The sequence below is a fragment of the Triticum aestivum genome, chromosome 2A, assembly GCF_018294505.1.
Source record: "Triticum aestivum cultivar Chinese Spring chromosome 2A, IWGSC CS RefSeq v2.1, whole genome shotgun sequence".
In the NCBI taxonomy this organism is placed as follows: Eukaryota; Viridiplantae; Streptophyta; class Magnoliopsida; order Poales; family Poaceae; genus Triticum; species Triticum aestivum.
Window position 1 is genome coordinate 601877145 of NC_057797.1, and position 13697 is coordinate 601890841.

The window sequence follows — 13697 nt, forward strand, 5'->3', positions numbered from 1 at the left end:
TCAGTCGCTGCTTCGGCGTGAGCAACGACCGGCACTTACGCATCTCCTCGGCGTGCGTCCACTGCGGATCGAGATGCCAATCGCGCGGCAACATCATGTCCGGGTACGACAACTACTACCTGAACTTCCATTGCCATCGTGCTTGGTGCATAGAAATTTGCAGTCGCTGCCTCACGAGGCAAGCACGCGTTAGCGACGACGAAGGAGGAAGAGCGCGGGAGGACGAAGCGTCGGGGGCAAACTTCCCCTTGCTTTTGCCGAAGCCGTTGAAGAAACCCATTGCTAGAGTTTGGTTGTCACCGGCGAAGAAGCACGCGTGGATTATCTCATGACGCTTTCATTGGCTGGTGCATGGGCCAAGGGTCGATGACCGCTATTAATATGACTGCGTTCGGTCGTCAGCCGACCGACATGTGGAGCTGTGGCGAACACCGAGGAGACGCGCCAATGCATTTCAGTTTAAATTTGAGCCTGAAATGGGTCGACGCGGACATGAAACGGATGCGTTTTTGGTTTGAATCGACATGTTGGACCGGTGTTTTGATCCGCGATGATTTAAATGAATATGGGTGGACGAAATTAGTCGTCCGGTTGGAGTTGCTCTTGCAGCAGCTGGCTCATACAGGAACGGGGCGACGCGTCCGGTAGCACACAGCCGCTGCGTGCCGCCCCCGTGCTCGCCGCCAAAACAGTGCCAACGCGCTGCAAGCTTTGGGCGTGTCACGAACTCACGATAGACAGATTCTCCTTCCCGGCCAGCAGCATTGTTTCCTTGCTAGCGCGCGTCCTCTCTCTCGCTAGCTAGCTGGTTCCCACCGCCGCCCGCTGCTGCCGCCGGGCGGTGATAAATCCGTGTGTACTCGCCCGGAAGCAGGGCTAGCTCACGAGCTTATCTAGTGCCTCCGTGATGGATCGGGGTCGGAGGCGGCAATGGGGCGTCGTATGCTCGGCGCTGCTCCTGTCGGCGCTGCTGGCGGTCGCCTCCGCGCAGTCGCCGTCCCCGGCGCGGGCACCCAAGCCAGCACCGTCTCTTCCCGCGGCGCTGCGGGCGGCTCCACGGCCGTCGTCTCCTGCCGTGCCGGCGCCCAAGGCCCCTGCCGCGTCGCCGGCGCCGAAGCAGACACCTAGCCCTTCGGCCTCGCCGGTGCCGAAGCCGCCGACTCCGCGCGCGCCAGCGCAGGCGCCAAAGCCATCGTCTCCAGCTGCACCCTCGGCATCACTGGTTCCAAAGCCGCCCGCTCCACGTGCGCCGGCGCAGGCCCCAAAGCCGCCGTCACCACCTTCGGCGTCCCCACCACCACCAGCGCCACCGCTTCCAAAGCCGTCACCTCCACCCCCGGCGCCGTCAGCACCGAAGCCGTCACCTGTGGCCCCAGCGCCGGCTCAGAAGCCGTCTCCTCCTACGACCACTCCACCACCACAGAAACCATCTGCTCCTCCGTCTCCGACGAACTCATCCCCGCCGACGCCTTCATTGGCTCTGTCGCCCAACTTCTACGCCGCCTCCTGCCCGAGCGTGGAGCTGGCAGTGAACGATGTCGTCAGGTCGGCCTCCACCTTGGACCCCAGCATCCCCGGCAAGCTTCTCAGGATGGTCTTCCACGACTGCTTCGTAGAGGTATGGATTCGAAATAATAATATATTGTTACTCGTCTTGCATTTGGGAGATGTGTTCTACTAGCACTGCAACCATGCATTGGAGCTCACTACATGCAAACAAATGGTGACAAATGTGTGTATTCTCCTCATAGATTCTTATTTTGATTTAATTTCACATGTCCATGTTCTAGATCTAGGCCTCAATCAATCAAATTATCTTCCGGAAAATCATCTTGTTGTGATGTCATTGGAGCATTGCCTCGTCAGTTCTTACTATCTTGAGCAACTGTGATATTTGCCATGACCATGATCCTTCACCTCTCTTTAGTAAGAGAATTTGCTTTCCCCCTTTCCATATAGTGACCAAGGCCAAATGGTTATGCCAGACCAGTTGAGGCCTTTAGTTAGTAATAACACATAATGTATGTTCAAAACATTCGTTCATTGGAATGGTCTAGGCTACTTTTGCTAATTTGAGCTGGTTAGGTGCATTATTCAGACCCAAAACTTGAGCTATCATACATGTTTAAAGGTCGCCAATACATCACCAGATTTGACATCTTGCATATGTGTAACGGACAGCATTTTACACACATGTTTCTGAAATCTTACACGACAGATGCACCATGAGTTTCAACTTTCTAACCCTTTACCATCTCAGGGATGCGACGCGTCGGTGCTGATCCAGGGCAGCGGCACGGAGAGGACCGACCCGGCGAACCTCTCGCTCGGCGGGTTCAACGTCATCGACGAGGCCAAGAGGCTGCTCGAAGCCGTGTGCCCGGCGACCGTTTCTTGCAGCGACATCATAGTTCTCGCCGCGAGAGATGCCGTCACTTTTGTAAGTAGCATTGCAACCACCCAAACCCCATTGCACCCATTAACTTTGCTGCAACATATGCTTTCCCTTCCTACAGTTCTCACATACTATGATTTTCCTATTTGGTTTGGCCCTCTGATCAGTAGTACTTGGTGGTGAGCATAGGACATCATAAACTCCGCACTGAATGCCGCACGGATTAGATCGTGTAGCGTACGGTGGATCGAGTGGTCCTGGTTCCGTATGCGGCAATGGCTAGCTGAAACATAGGATCAGCGGGTCTGGCTAATGAATACATACAGATACGACGGGGAGAGGGGCCCTGGACAGCTTAGTGAACATAATCCCAGCTTATGACTGGGACCTGACCATTTGACATTTGTGCATATGATCAGTATGGCACATGATTGATGGTCCCAATTTAGGGTGAACGTGGCGAAGTGCAAATGTACATAGGTGGAATTCTGAAACTTCAGAGCAGTTTGTGCTCTGAAGATTTACCCTGCATGACTGCATTTGCTAATTTCAGGCCAATCGAGTTGCGGTAACATCCACATTCACCTATAGCCTCACTTTGGTACATAGTAAATTACCATTTCTACATGCGCATGTTCACTTGATCAGTATAGCACATGGCAGATGGTCCCAGTTAACGGCGATCATGGCAAAGTGGAAATGGACATAAATGGAATTCTGAAACTTCAGAACATACGTACTCTGAAAATTTACTCTGCATTTGCTAGCATCCACCATTCACCCATCCCTTCACTTTGACACATAGTAGATGGGCAACTGAATTAACCACATGTTTTGTTCTGGTGCTTTTGCAAGACTAATCTAAGTTCTTGGGTAAAACAATAGCTCAACTTGAAATTATCTGGAGAAGCCTTAGCTGACATACAAACAAGACAACTGAACTGATGCTCAATTTTGTGTTGTTCCAAACCAGACCGGAGGACCGTCGGTGCCCGTCTCCCTCGGCCGACGTGACAGCCTCGTCTCCCTCGCGTCCAACGTGAGAGCAAACATCATCGACACCGGCTTCTCCGTGGACGCGATGGCGGCGAGCTTCGCCTCCAAGGGGCTCTCCCTGGACGACCTCGTCACCCTCTCAGGTACACAATACAAACTCTCCCCAGTAAACATCACTTTCCTACCTAGACTGGTGATATCATTGGCAGCTTCGTTGATCTGACGGCGTGCCTCCGGCATATGGTGCAGGCGGGCACACGATCGGGTCGGCCCACTGTGGCACGTTCCGGGAGCGGTTTCGTCCGGACGCGAACGGGAGCATGGTGCCGGTGGACGGCACGATGAACGCCGAGTACGCGACGGAGCTGATGCGGGCGTGCGCGGCGTCGGGGAGCGCCGCGGTGGGCTGCGACGACGGCTCGGCGGCGGCGTTCGACAACCGCTACTTCAGCAACCTGCTGGACGGGCGCGGGCTGCTGCGCACCGACGCGGTGCTGGTGCAGAACGCCACGACGCGGGCCAGGGTGGCGGCCTTCGCGCAGAGCCAGGACAGCTTCTTCAGCAGCTGGGCCGGCTCGTTCGCCCGGCTCACCAGCCTCGGCGTCAAGACCGGCTCCGCCGGCGAGGTCCGGCGGCTCTGCTCCAGCGTCAACGGCTGATCGGTCGACCTCGGCATGGGCATGGGCATGTGCATGGACATGAGCATGTAATGATGTAACACAGAATACATAGGGGGATCGAACGTGTTGAGTAGCGAGAGCTGAGGATGAGGTTGATTCGTTTTGTAGCTGATGATGGTCGGGCCTTCTTTGCTTAGGCTGCATGTAATAGATGACGGCACGCGTTTTATCTGCGACCACAAATATCAAAACGAGCACGATGATGAATTAATACTTGGTTTTTGAAGCACGATTTGTTACCAAACTCCGTGCGGAAATTCATCGTTTGGCAGTGCAGTACCCGTGTGAGGGATACAGGATTGAATGCAGCAGCGTGCCAACAGTACCCTACCCACGGACTGACAGGCCACGCTCTGAGCTTTCAAAGCCGTCGACGGGACATGTCCTGCCTGATATGTCGTCGATGGGCCCCTTACGGCATGGACATTGTACATAATTGAGCACAGTTTGGGCTCTGTGCTTGAGTAGTAGTAGGGCTTGCTACAGTAACGATGCCGCTACGTGGGCCGCCGGTAGAGACGTCACGGACCGGAGCGGCCAGAAAGTGAGTAGAAGAAGAGGAAGGATCCAGCAGCGGCGGCCGAGATCGATTGGGCCCTTGCCTGCCTTTGTTTCGGAAAGAAAGGTTAGTGCAGCTGGGCTGCAACCATCGGCTAAAAAAACAGCTTTATATCTAAAAAAAGGCTAAAAAAACACGAAAAGAAGGAAACAAATTCGACGTGCTAGGCACCCGCGGCCCAGCTCCAGTCTTTCAACCAGACCATGGAAAAAAAACAACATATCACCATCCTAGAGCTATTCGTGCAATCTAGAATGAAAGCAGAAACAACAAGCGACCAACAACACGAACACGTTACAACAACTATTTGCTTTCCACCCCCACAAGCAAGAAACAACCCTTCTCACATCACGCTTTGGTGTTCTTGCACTTGCAGCTCCCAGAAGATCTTGGCTCATTATATTTGCACTGCATGCTGCAACACTTGTGGTGTCCCAATCGTAGGATTCTCGAATCTCCTGTTAAGACATGCCCAGTAGTTAAGCAAATAACACACATGAAGGCATGCTTAGATTGTTGCCCGCCCCACTCTCTCGGGGCGGATTGTGCGAATCCTAGCCACCACCACCCCAATCCTTCCCATCTCTATTCCTCCCATCGACGTCGCTGTATGATCTCGTCGGCCTAAGTCCAGGCGACCGGCGGTAGCGGCAGAGCTTTCCCCTCGTGCTGCGGCACATGTCCCCGATGGAGGGTCGCATCCCATCGCAGGGTCGAGCAACAACGGCATTCTTGTGTCGTTTCCCTACTTGGGGTGTTGTCCTGAAAACTTGCCTCACTCCACGCCTTCCTGGAGTTGAACGTGCGCGGCGCTACGATTGGCAAGTGTTCGACCGGTGGTGCAAAGCTGTCGGGATTCGAATTGTGGGGCAATGATGATGGTGGCATGAGGAGTTGGCTCGCCACGACTTCTTCGACGCCCGCCTGTCATGTCCCTCTGTTTGTCATTGTGTCTTCTTTCTGTACAACAGTGAAAACGGAGTTGCATGTCAAGAGGTTGCTCGCTAGCAACAATGCCCTCTGAAAGGTAGGTTCGATGTTTAGCAGTCTTTGGTGATCGCAACAGGCAATGTCAAGGCAAGATGTGCTTGTTTCTCATGCGAGGCTCGTCACCGAAGTTGTAGATGCCTAGTCCTCCACGCCCCTGGGAGGCCGATTATTTAGCATAGCCGACAGGGGTCTCATGCATCCTTCGCGGTAAAGGCTCTTGGTTGGTCATCTGTGATATAGTTTGAGTTGCTTGCATGGTGGGAGGTGTTGAACATGACCTTTGCTGGAACAGCCTTGCTAAATCTCAGTCGAGTAAGACTTGATTCGCTATACCCGTAAGATTTTACATTGAGATCAGTGCAAAAATTCTTCTTAAACTTCTTCTTTTTCTTTCTTACATGTTATGTCACTTGACTGAGATTTGGTTAAATCCCAGTCGACTGAGACGTAGCCACACCCCCTTGCTGGAAACCTCGACAAAGTTCTTCTCCTCAGTGATGTGTGGGGATCTTTGCGGTCTGGAGTGTCCGGTTTTGGTGGGCATGATGTGCTGATTTTTGCCCCGACTCTCGGCCAATTAACGAGGCAATTTTCAACTTAATTAACTAATAAGACCCTAAAGGCTTTGGTTAGAAAAAATAGGGCATGCATGGTTTGGTATAAAAACTTGGCCAACAAATGTGTTCACAAGCAAAAAAATGATGCTAACGCTAAGATTTATCTAAAATTTGGCAAGTTTATGTAACGTTGGCAACAAAAGTTGACAACCCATCAATTGCTAGCCAATAGGCTAGCATCAAGCCAAACATCATGGAATGCCGCTTGTAGTGGGGATTTGGTGACATTCCATCAACAGTTGCTTGAGGCGCATTTAGGTTGCCTTAACATACTCGAGGGAATTGCACAAACCACCAACTTTGGGTGCTGATTTTGCACGAAACATCTACTCCACGGATTTTGCTGCACGGAACACCACACATAGGTGTAATTCATTGTAGTTAGGTCTAATCTACGGTTTAGATATGTTGATGTGATTTCTGATGGATGGGCCCCACTTTTAAGTGCACCCGTGAAAAAACAGCCACAACAACGTTTCAACTATAACTCTCAATATCTCGCAAACGTTTGGTCCAACTAAGCTTAAATATTTCCAGATTAGTAGTGGGTGCACATATGCTTTACTAAAGAAAATCCAAACTTTTCATAAATGTAAAATTTTGAATGAAAAAATTGAATGAGCTAACTAAAATTGTTGATATCTCCCGGACATCTAGTCGAAATGAAATATTCCTAGATTAATGCTGGCTAAATAAATGGTTTACTAGATTTTTGAGCCTTTTTTTTAATGTCAAATTCTGAACAACTAAAAATTCTAATATCTACCCAGCAGTTGGTCTAAATAAGTTGCGTTTTCTAGAATGGTACTGGATACATGTGTGATTTACTGAAATTTTCTTGTATTTTCCTGAAAATATGGAATTTCAAGTCAAAAAAATGAACGGGCCAATCAAAACTATGATCGGAGGTGCGTTAGTTTTACCTCCTGGCTGATGTGGCCGATTTTGTTTGCCATGTGCGCATTTGCAAGCGGGGCCAACTCGTAAAAAACCACATCAACGTACTTAAATGCCAAATTAGCCCCAGTTGCAATTTACGATTTTCCGTGCAACAAACCGTAAAGTAGTATGTGCTTTGGTGTAACCGTGTAAACCCAACACCAATGGTTGGTGGTTTATGCGATTTCCTCCCCAAAACATACTCCCTCCGTTCTTAAATTTTTTGTCTTTCTAGAGATTTCAAATGGTCATCACATACGGATATAAGTATATAGACATATTTTAGAGCGTAGATTCACTCATTTTGTTTCATATGTAGTCATCATTTAAAACCTTTAGAAAAACAACTATTTAGAAATGGAGGAAGTATATAGCATGAAAACCACCCCCTCGGATAGAATTGAAGCAGCGCCAAAGCAAAGCCCCGCCGAATCAAACAGTTGCATACTGTAGCATGTTGAGCAAGAAAAAACGCGTAGCATACGAGAAGCCGGTGCGTGATAATGGAGATTCGGATTCCACGTCCACTCATCACGGACTCGTGGAGCGAAACTTGCAGGCAACTTCCGGGCTAGCAGACGCCGCCCGCCTTGTTCCTGGCCACTTGCCTCCGGTCTGTGCCATCGGCGGTGCGTGCGAGCCAAGCACTCGATCCCCGGCTCAGCCACGCAACCCCTGATTCCCGGTCCAACGTACGTGGAGAAGACGAGACCGGAGTTCAGCTCGGTGCATCTATCTATCCACACTACACGCGTCCGGCCGGGACGGCTTTCTGGAGGCTGGACAGGGGAGACTCCACGTTTCTTGGCAACGAAGGGGTGGCTGCGGCCCAGAAGGAATTTCGCGTCGGAGCATGTCTCGGCGTCGGTCAATGCGTTCTGGAATTTGATGCGCTTGCAAGGAGGTTGTGGAATCTCTCTCGCTCTTTCTCTCTGCGGTTGGGAGGACGGCGAACATATTCCGCGGCCATCTTGTGGACGCAGCATATCATGGCGGCCGGCCAAGTAAAGCATCGGCGAACTCCTGGTGGGATCACATCATCATCACAATGCAAATTCTCGGTGAAAACAGCGACAGCACGTACCAGAGGCAAAACATCAGCCGCGTACGTTTCTGCAAATGAAAACGAGAGGAGATGAAAGAGAGAAATTTCTTTGGCTGGTGAAGAAGAAACTGTCGCATATGCCATGGGAGATGCCTCCCTCCCCCGTGCGGTGCTCAATAATACTACTACAAGACGGCCGGCCTTTTTTGTTCGCTTTTTTAAAGCGAAAAGGGAGCCGGCGAGAAACAAGGCGGCTTGGTTGTAAAAAGTTGCTTTGCTTTGGACGATGAGAGTCGGCGCAAAGGAAACGGCGCATATCGGCAAGCCTAAATACAGTCGTCATCACGTGATAAAACGATCGGTACCCGACAATCGTTCGGGGAGCCGTCGCCCTCGCGCATATCTTGGCGACGGGTCACGCCATCATCCATCAATCTTTGCATTCCAAAAGATTAGATACGCAACAACTTGGATTGCTCTTTCACTTTTTACGCCCAAGATTACATACGACCGAACCTCCGTTGTCAAAAGAACGAAACGAAAAACGTTACTACTACACCCAATAACTCACGAGGCCGGCACTGACACCTTGAATGAATTATTGGAGTGGTTGCACGAATCAGAAATGCAGAAGATAGGATCAGAAACAAGGAAGATAAGGATGAAGAATCAAATAGTTCTCTTCAATCGAAGAAAAGAATCAATTCGTGCTTGTATTCCTCGCGCAGTAGTTTATTCCTGCGCGTACGAGATGATCAGAAGATAGGCCAGGGGAAATGAGCACACTGGTCGCTTGTCAACACACTGCAACTTGGCACAGAGTAACACTAATTATAACAAAATGACACTCGTTATAGGAAAAATAATGCTTATTTATAAGTTCGAGACAGCTTTTCCCCAGAAGTACGCTCATTGTGGCAGACGCAGCAAACCACCTAGAGCTAATAGTTTATTCAGAGAGCAATAGCCTGGCCGGCTGCTTCACAGTAACCAAACGACAAACTGACAGTCAGAACAAATTCCACAGATGGAATAGCGACAGCAAATCATGTCTTCACTCGCACAGCACCGCGCCCTCTTCCAGAGAATCCTCCTCCGCCCGCCATGCGAGGAGGTTGGCGAGCTTGCCTTCCTTGACCAGAGGGTGGCTGTGCACACTCTCGGCCTCGAAGCAGTGGAAGACGGACCTGGGCGACCCGGCAGAGACAGCAACCTCTTCGTTCACGGTAAAGCTCTGGTAGATGAGGACGCCTCCACAGGGGAGCTCCTGCTCCACAACGTTGTTGCAGTCGTATGCCTCGGCGTCGAGCTTCTTGCCCCAGGTGGCGGCGTGGCCGCGGCCACCAAAGATGGTGACCGCCGCAGAGAACTCTGAAGGGCCAAAGCACCGGAGGACCCTCTTGACGATGTCGCCGTAGGCCAGGGCGGAGGCGTCCATGCCCATGACCTCGTAGCTCGCATAGCTGAAGCCGTCCTCGGGGGTCACATGGATGGTGGAGACGGCAGATCCGTTGATGGCGTTCATGGAGTAGCCGCAGGGCTCGAAGTCGAAGTCACAGACCTCCATCTCGGGAATGATGTCGGAGATACCAGAGAGCTTGGTCATCTCCTTGGCGCAGGAAACGTGGCTATCAGCTTGAGTCTTGAAGAAGACAGAGGCCTTCTTCTTGTCCAGCCCAGTCATGCACATCTCCAGGGTGACCATGGGCTGCTCAGGTTGCTCGGTGGCATAGTAGATGTGCCACTTCTGGCCAGGCTTCGCTGGGTCTCCGATCACATAAGCATTGCCGCCAGACTTCAGGTGGCCGAAGTAGCGGTTCAGGACATCAACCTCCTCAGAGAAGCTCCTGTGGGGAGCAGGCTGTGCGCCGGGGAAGATGAACATCCCACGAGAGTACTTCACGGCAGCAAGCGGCATGCACAGCTCTTCAGCAAGCTCAAGAATCCTAGGAATGGTGAGCAGGAGCATGGTAGTCCCACAGGTCTTGATCACAATCTTCTGAGAGTAGATGAACAGGCTCGACTCAGATAGCACATAGGAGTCGAAGTCCTTGTTGGAGAGCTCGGACACAATGGTGCACCGTGCAAGATCAAGAACAGAGTCAATCTGGGCCCTGGAGAGGGCGCGCAGGCCACGACCATGAGGGTCGGCAAAGATTGATGCCTCGGAGAAGGTGATCTCGAGGCGCTTCTCGTAGCCCTCAAACCCGATCGCAGAGGTCGGGGCAGCCATTGTTGCAGTTCGAGTCAGAGAGCAGAGCAGAGAGGAACAGAGGGAGAAAGACTAGAGAACTGGTCGATTATCGTGAAGCAGCAAGCCAGAGAGATTGGTGGGAGAAAAGAGTCAGAATAAAATTGCATAAAAATCCTAAACTACGAGAAGGGGATGCCAAAAACGATATCAGGATGGCTTCTTCGCGCACTGCAGGAAACAAATTCACATGGTTAGCAACAAATCTGGAGATAAAATGTTTGAACAGAAGTGAGACTCTGATGTTTCGTCCGTGATCCTTACGTTCGAGTATGCAGCAGAGAACTTCTTGGCGCCTCCAGCAGGTCGAACGTCTTCAATGCTGTAGCCGAGGGGTGCTTCGTACATCAGGGAACTACTACTGCTAGACTTTTTGCCACCCTTTGACTCCATTAGCACATTCACTAACTGCGAAACGAGAAAAGAGGGGTTAGACAGCAGGTTCTAGCAAACTTTCATGGCTAGATAACTATGAAAACGTTTCTATGCAGTTATTTTCTTGTTAATATCAATTATTCGATGGTTAACATAACATGCCGGACATCATATTGTAAAATCGAACAACGAACAAGCGCCATACGGAACTTAAGTGACTTGATGATAGGAGCAGATTCAAGATTAAAATTAATTTTGCACAATTTAATTTCAAAAGCTTTTCGACGCTGGATTTCGACTTCCTCTAGCAAAACAATAGTAACTACAAGCAACCAGGCATATGAGCATATCTAAAAGAAAACGTCCCAGATCCAGATGCAAACTACTATACCAAGGATCAATTCTCCTACAGAAACTAGCGCACATAATCATACGGTAAAAGGAGCACAGCAACATGACCTAGAAGCCAGAGATCCACAGACTACCGCGGCATAATAAGGATGGGGAATTATTTGGGTTGGCCGAAGAAACTTACAGGTTCCTGGGAAAAATTGTATGGTAACCCCGATCCCGAGCGCGCCCGCTTGTTCCGATTCCGATCTCAAGAATTCCCTCTCTCCCGACACAGATCTCGAGCCCTCCCGACGAGTTCTTCTCTCTCTTTTTTTCTTCTTATCTAGCTGCGGCGGTGGTGGCGGCGGCGAGACGGTGGGGGTGGGAGGAATTCTTGTGCAACGAGTTTGCGTGCGGCTGAGGAAGGAACCCTCGCCCCGGCCCGCTATTTATAGCTCCGCTAAGCGGAGGCGGGCTCCCGTGGCCGCCACGGAAGGACCCGGCCCGCGCGGAGGCCCGTGAGCCGGGTGGACGCGGCGCGGGGCCCGCGCCGGGGTGGGATTCGCGGCTGTGAGCGAGCATCCACGGTGCGCCGGGTCTACGTGGGAGAGGCTGGTGGAGGACTGTCACGTGCTTCTCTGAGGTTCCGACGGTTTCCGCAGCGCGTTGGGATTGACAGCTGGGGGCGCGTGGGATTCGCGGCTGTGGTGCCTCCGGCTCACGGTGGACCGGGCGCGGGGAGGCCTCTCGGGGTTGGGGCGCTTCTGTGAGGTTCGGACTGCTTCCGGGGGTGGACAGGTGGGGCCCACCTGTCGGGGCCGGGATCGGGGCCACGTTCTGGCTGACTCGACGGGCGGTTGGCTTTGAAGATTCGGATGCCCAATAATTGCTCGGCGTGGTTTTGAAGTTTCGTGACTAGACGGGCATGTGCGACTTGTTTTCCTCTACGAACAAGCCTGGAATCTGTTTACCGCGGGAATTTTAACTCCTCGAGCCAAAAACTCTGGACAATACTTCCACCACTCAAAAGCGTATCAAGATTATTCTGTGGGAAATGTTGGGGCTGTTTGATTTGTGACTAACTTAGCCATAGCTTGCCACAATTAAGGTTAGGCAAGTTTGACCAACTTAGATGAATGTTTGGTTCAAGCCACACCTTAGGCAAGCCATACTTGGACCCCACATGGCATACACACAAAAAGTGTGGCAAAATCCCCTTAGGCTTGTCAACTTGTGTCTTTCATTTTGATAAACTAACCTTAGGCAAGCTTGGCAAAAATGTGTGGCAAAGTATGACAATGCTAGTTCTAGAATCAAACAGGCCCATTATCCGCTGAACGTTTCGCCAGGGGCCAACCCCGACGAACGCTCTCAAAACCTCCCTCCAAATTAAACAAACTATCATTGTAGTTTCGCAAAATGCTACCCAAACTCACCCAACACAAATAACACGTCATTTGGGGGTCGCAAATGTAACCCTACTTGGTGAACTGTCGCCGACTATAGGGTCCTATTTTTTCGAGGAGAAAATGTATCACGATTTGTGGTCAACCAGCTGTACATCAGTGAATACAAATTATTCGGCATGACAAACTGTTTACCACGGGAATTTTAACACTCGAGGTTTGCCTAAAAAAACACTCGAGACCCATGAAAGATTTCTGTACAACCTACTATATAAAATAACAGATTTTTAGACAAACGTCCTTCTATTTTGCCAAACACCACCGTTCGGAACCATATATTATGAGCATTTATAGTCGGGCTCCTCAAACGCCTCCTATACTTTCACACGGACGGGGGTCACAACATCGCAACTTAGTCAGGCTCCTCAAACAGGTCCTATACGTCCAGACTGTCTGGAGTGGATATAGGGAGGCCCGGATGTGCCAAGACACGTCTACCACGTCGGATCCGACAAACATGACCCACCACAAACTTCATCAAATCCATGTGACCTAGCCGGACCAGCACTTTTCCTATCCTCTCTCCTCCCTCATCTGCGTCGGCCGTCCCCTAACTCCGTCGCCATCTTGACCCTTGGCACCGCCATCACCGCCACAGACTCCTCACCACCCTGGAATGCTGCTACGGTACGCCTGACTTTCTCGAATTACACCTCACCCTCTATGTATTCGAAAAATTGTTGGAAGGTTTTTTATATTCTTTTGTATGTAAAATGATGGATTCTGATTGTTCATCGGATGAGGAGTATCAAGACAATGAGCTTGATGAGTTCATTCAAAAGGAATTCTTTGACTCGTTGGATTCGGACAACGAAGATGTTGAGATGGTGATGATGGTGATCAACATCCAAGACGGAGTGGAGCACATTCTGAACTTCAAGGGTTCGATCAAAGGGAGGAGAGTTTTGAATCAGGATATCATCGATGGTGCATGGCATCTCTACAAGGACTAGTTTCACCTCAGATCAACATTTCCTAAAATATTTTTTCGTTGATGCTTTTTTATGCACAAACCCTTGTTCTTGTGTGTGGAGGATGGAGTAGATGCACA

General features: G+C 50.7%; 2 protein-coding genes across 2 annotated transcripts; one reads left to right on the forward strand and one right to left on the reverse strand.

Annotated features, from left to right (window-relative positions):
* The first annotated feature begins 600 nt into the window (after positions 1 to 600).
* Positions 601 to 4282, forward strand: LOC123189671 (peroxidase 46). The gene is made up of 4 exons (XM_044602139.1): positions 601 to 1618; positions 2261 to 2440; positions 3369 to 3534; positions 3641 to 4282. The coding sequence occupies exons 1-4, from the start codon at positions 908 to 910 to the stop codon at positions 4048 to 4050; spliced, it is 1467 nt and encodes a 488-aa protein (XP_044458074.1). The 5' UTR covers positions 601 to 907; the 3' UTR covers positions 4051 to 4282.
* A 4793-nt stretch (positions 4283 to 9075) lies between these two features.
* Positions 9076 to 11610, reverse strand: LOC543372 (S-adenosylmethionine decarboxylase proenzyme). The gene is made up of 3 exons (XM_044602140.1): positions 11383 to 11610; positions 10737 to 10880; positions 9076 to 10643 (listed from the first exon to the last, which is right to left on the reverse strand). Exon 3 carries the CDS (start codon positions 10452 to 10454, stop codon positions 9276 to 9278), a length of 1179 nt encoding a protein of 392 aa, XP_044458075.1. The 5' UTR covers positions 10455 to 10643; positions 10737 to 10880; positions 11383 to 11610; the 3' UTR covers positions 9076 to 9275.
* Between the last annotated feature and the right edge of the window lie 2087 nt (positions 11611 to 13697).

Bases quoted from the DNA above. Each gene is read 5' to 3' on its own strand.
- LOC123189671 (XM_044602139.1), top strand. From the start codon at position 908: ATGGATCGGGGTCGGAGGCGGCAATGGGGCGTCGTATGCTCGGCGCTG. The intron at 2,441-3,368 runs GTAAGTAGCATT...GTTCCAAACCAG, and splicing joins CGAGAGATGCCGTCACTTTT to ACCGGAGGACCGTCGGTGCC. The intron at 3,535-3,640 runs GTACACAATACA...CATATGGTGCAG, and splicing joins CGACCTCGTCACCCTCTCAG to GCGGGCACACGATCGGGTCG.
- LOC543372 (XM_044602140.1), bottom strand. From the start codon at position 10,454: ATGGCTGCCCCGACCTCTGCGATCGGGTTTGAGGGCTACGAGAAGCGC.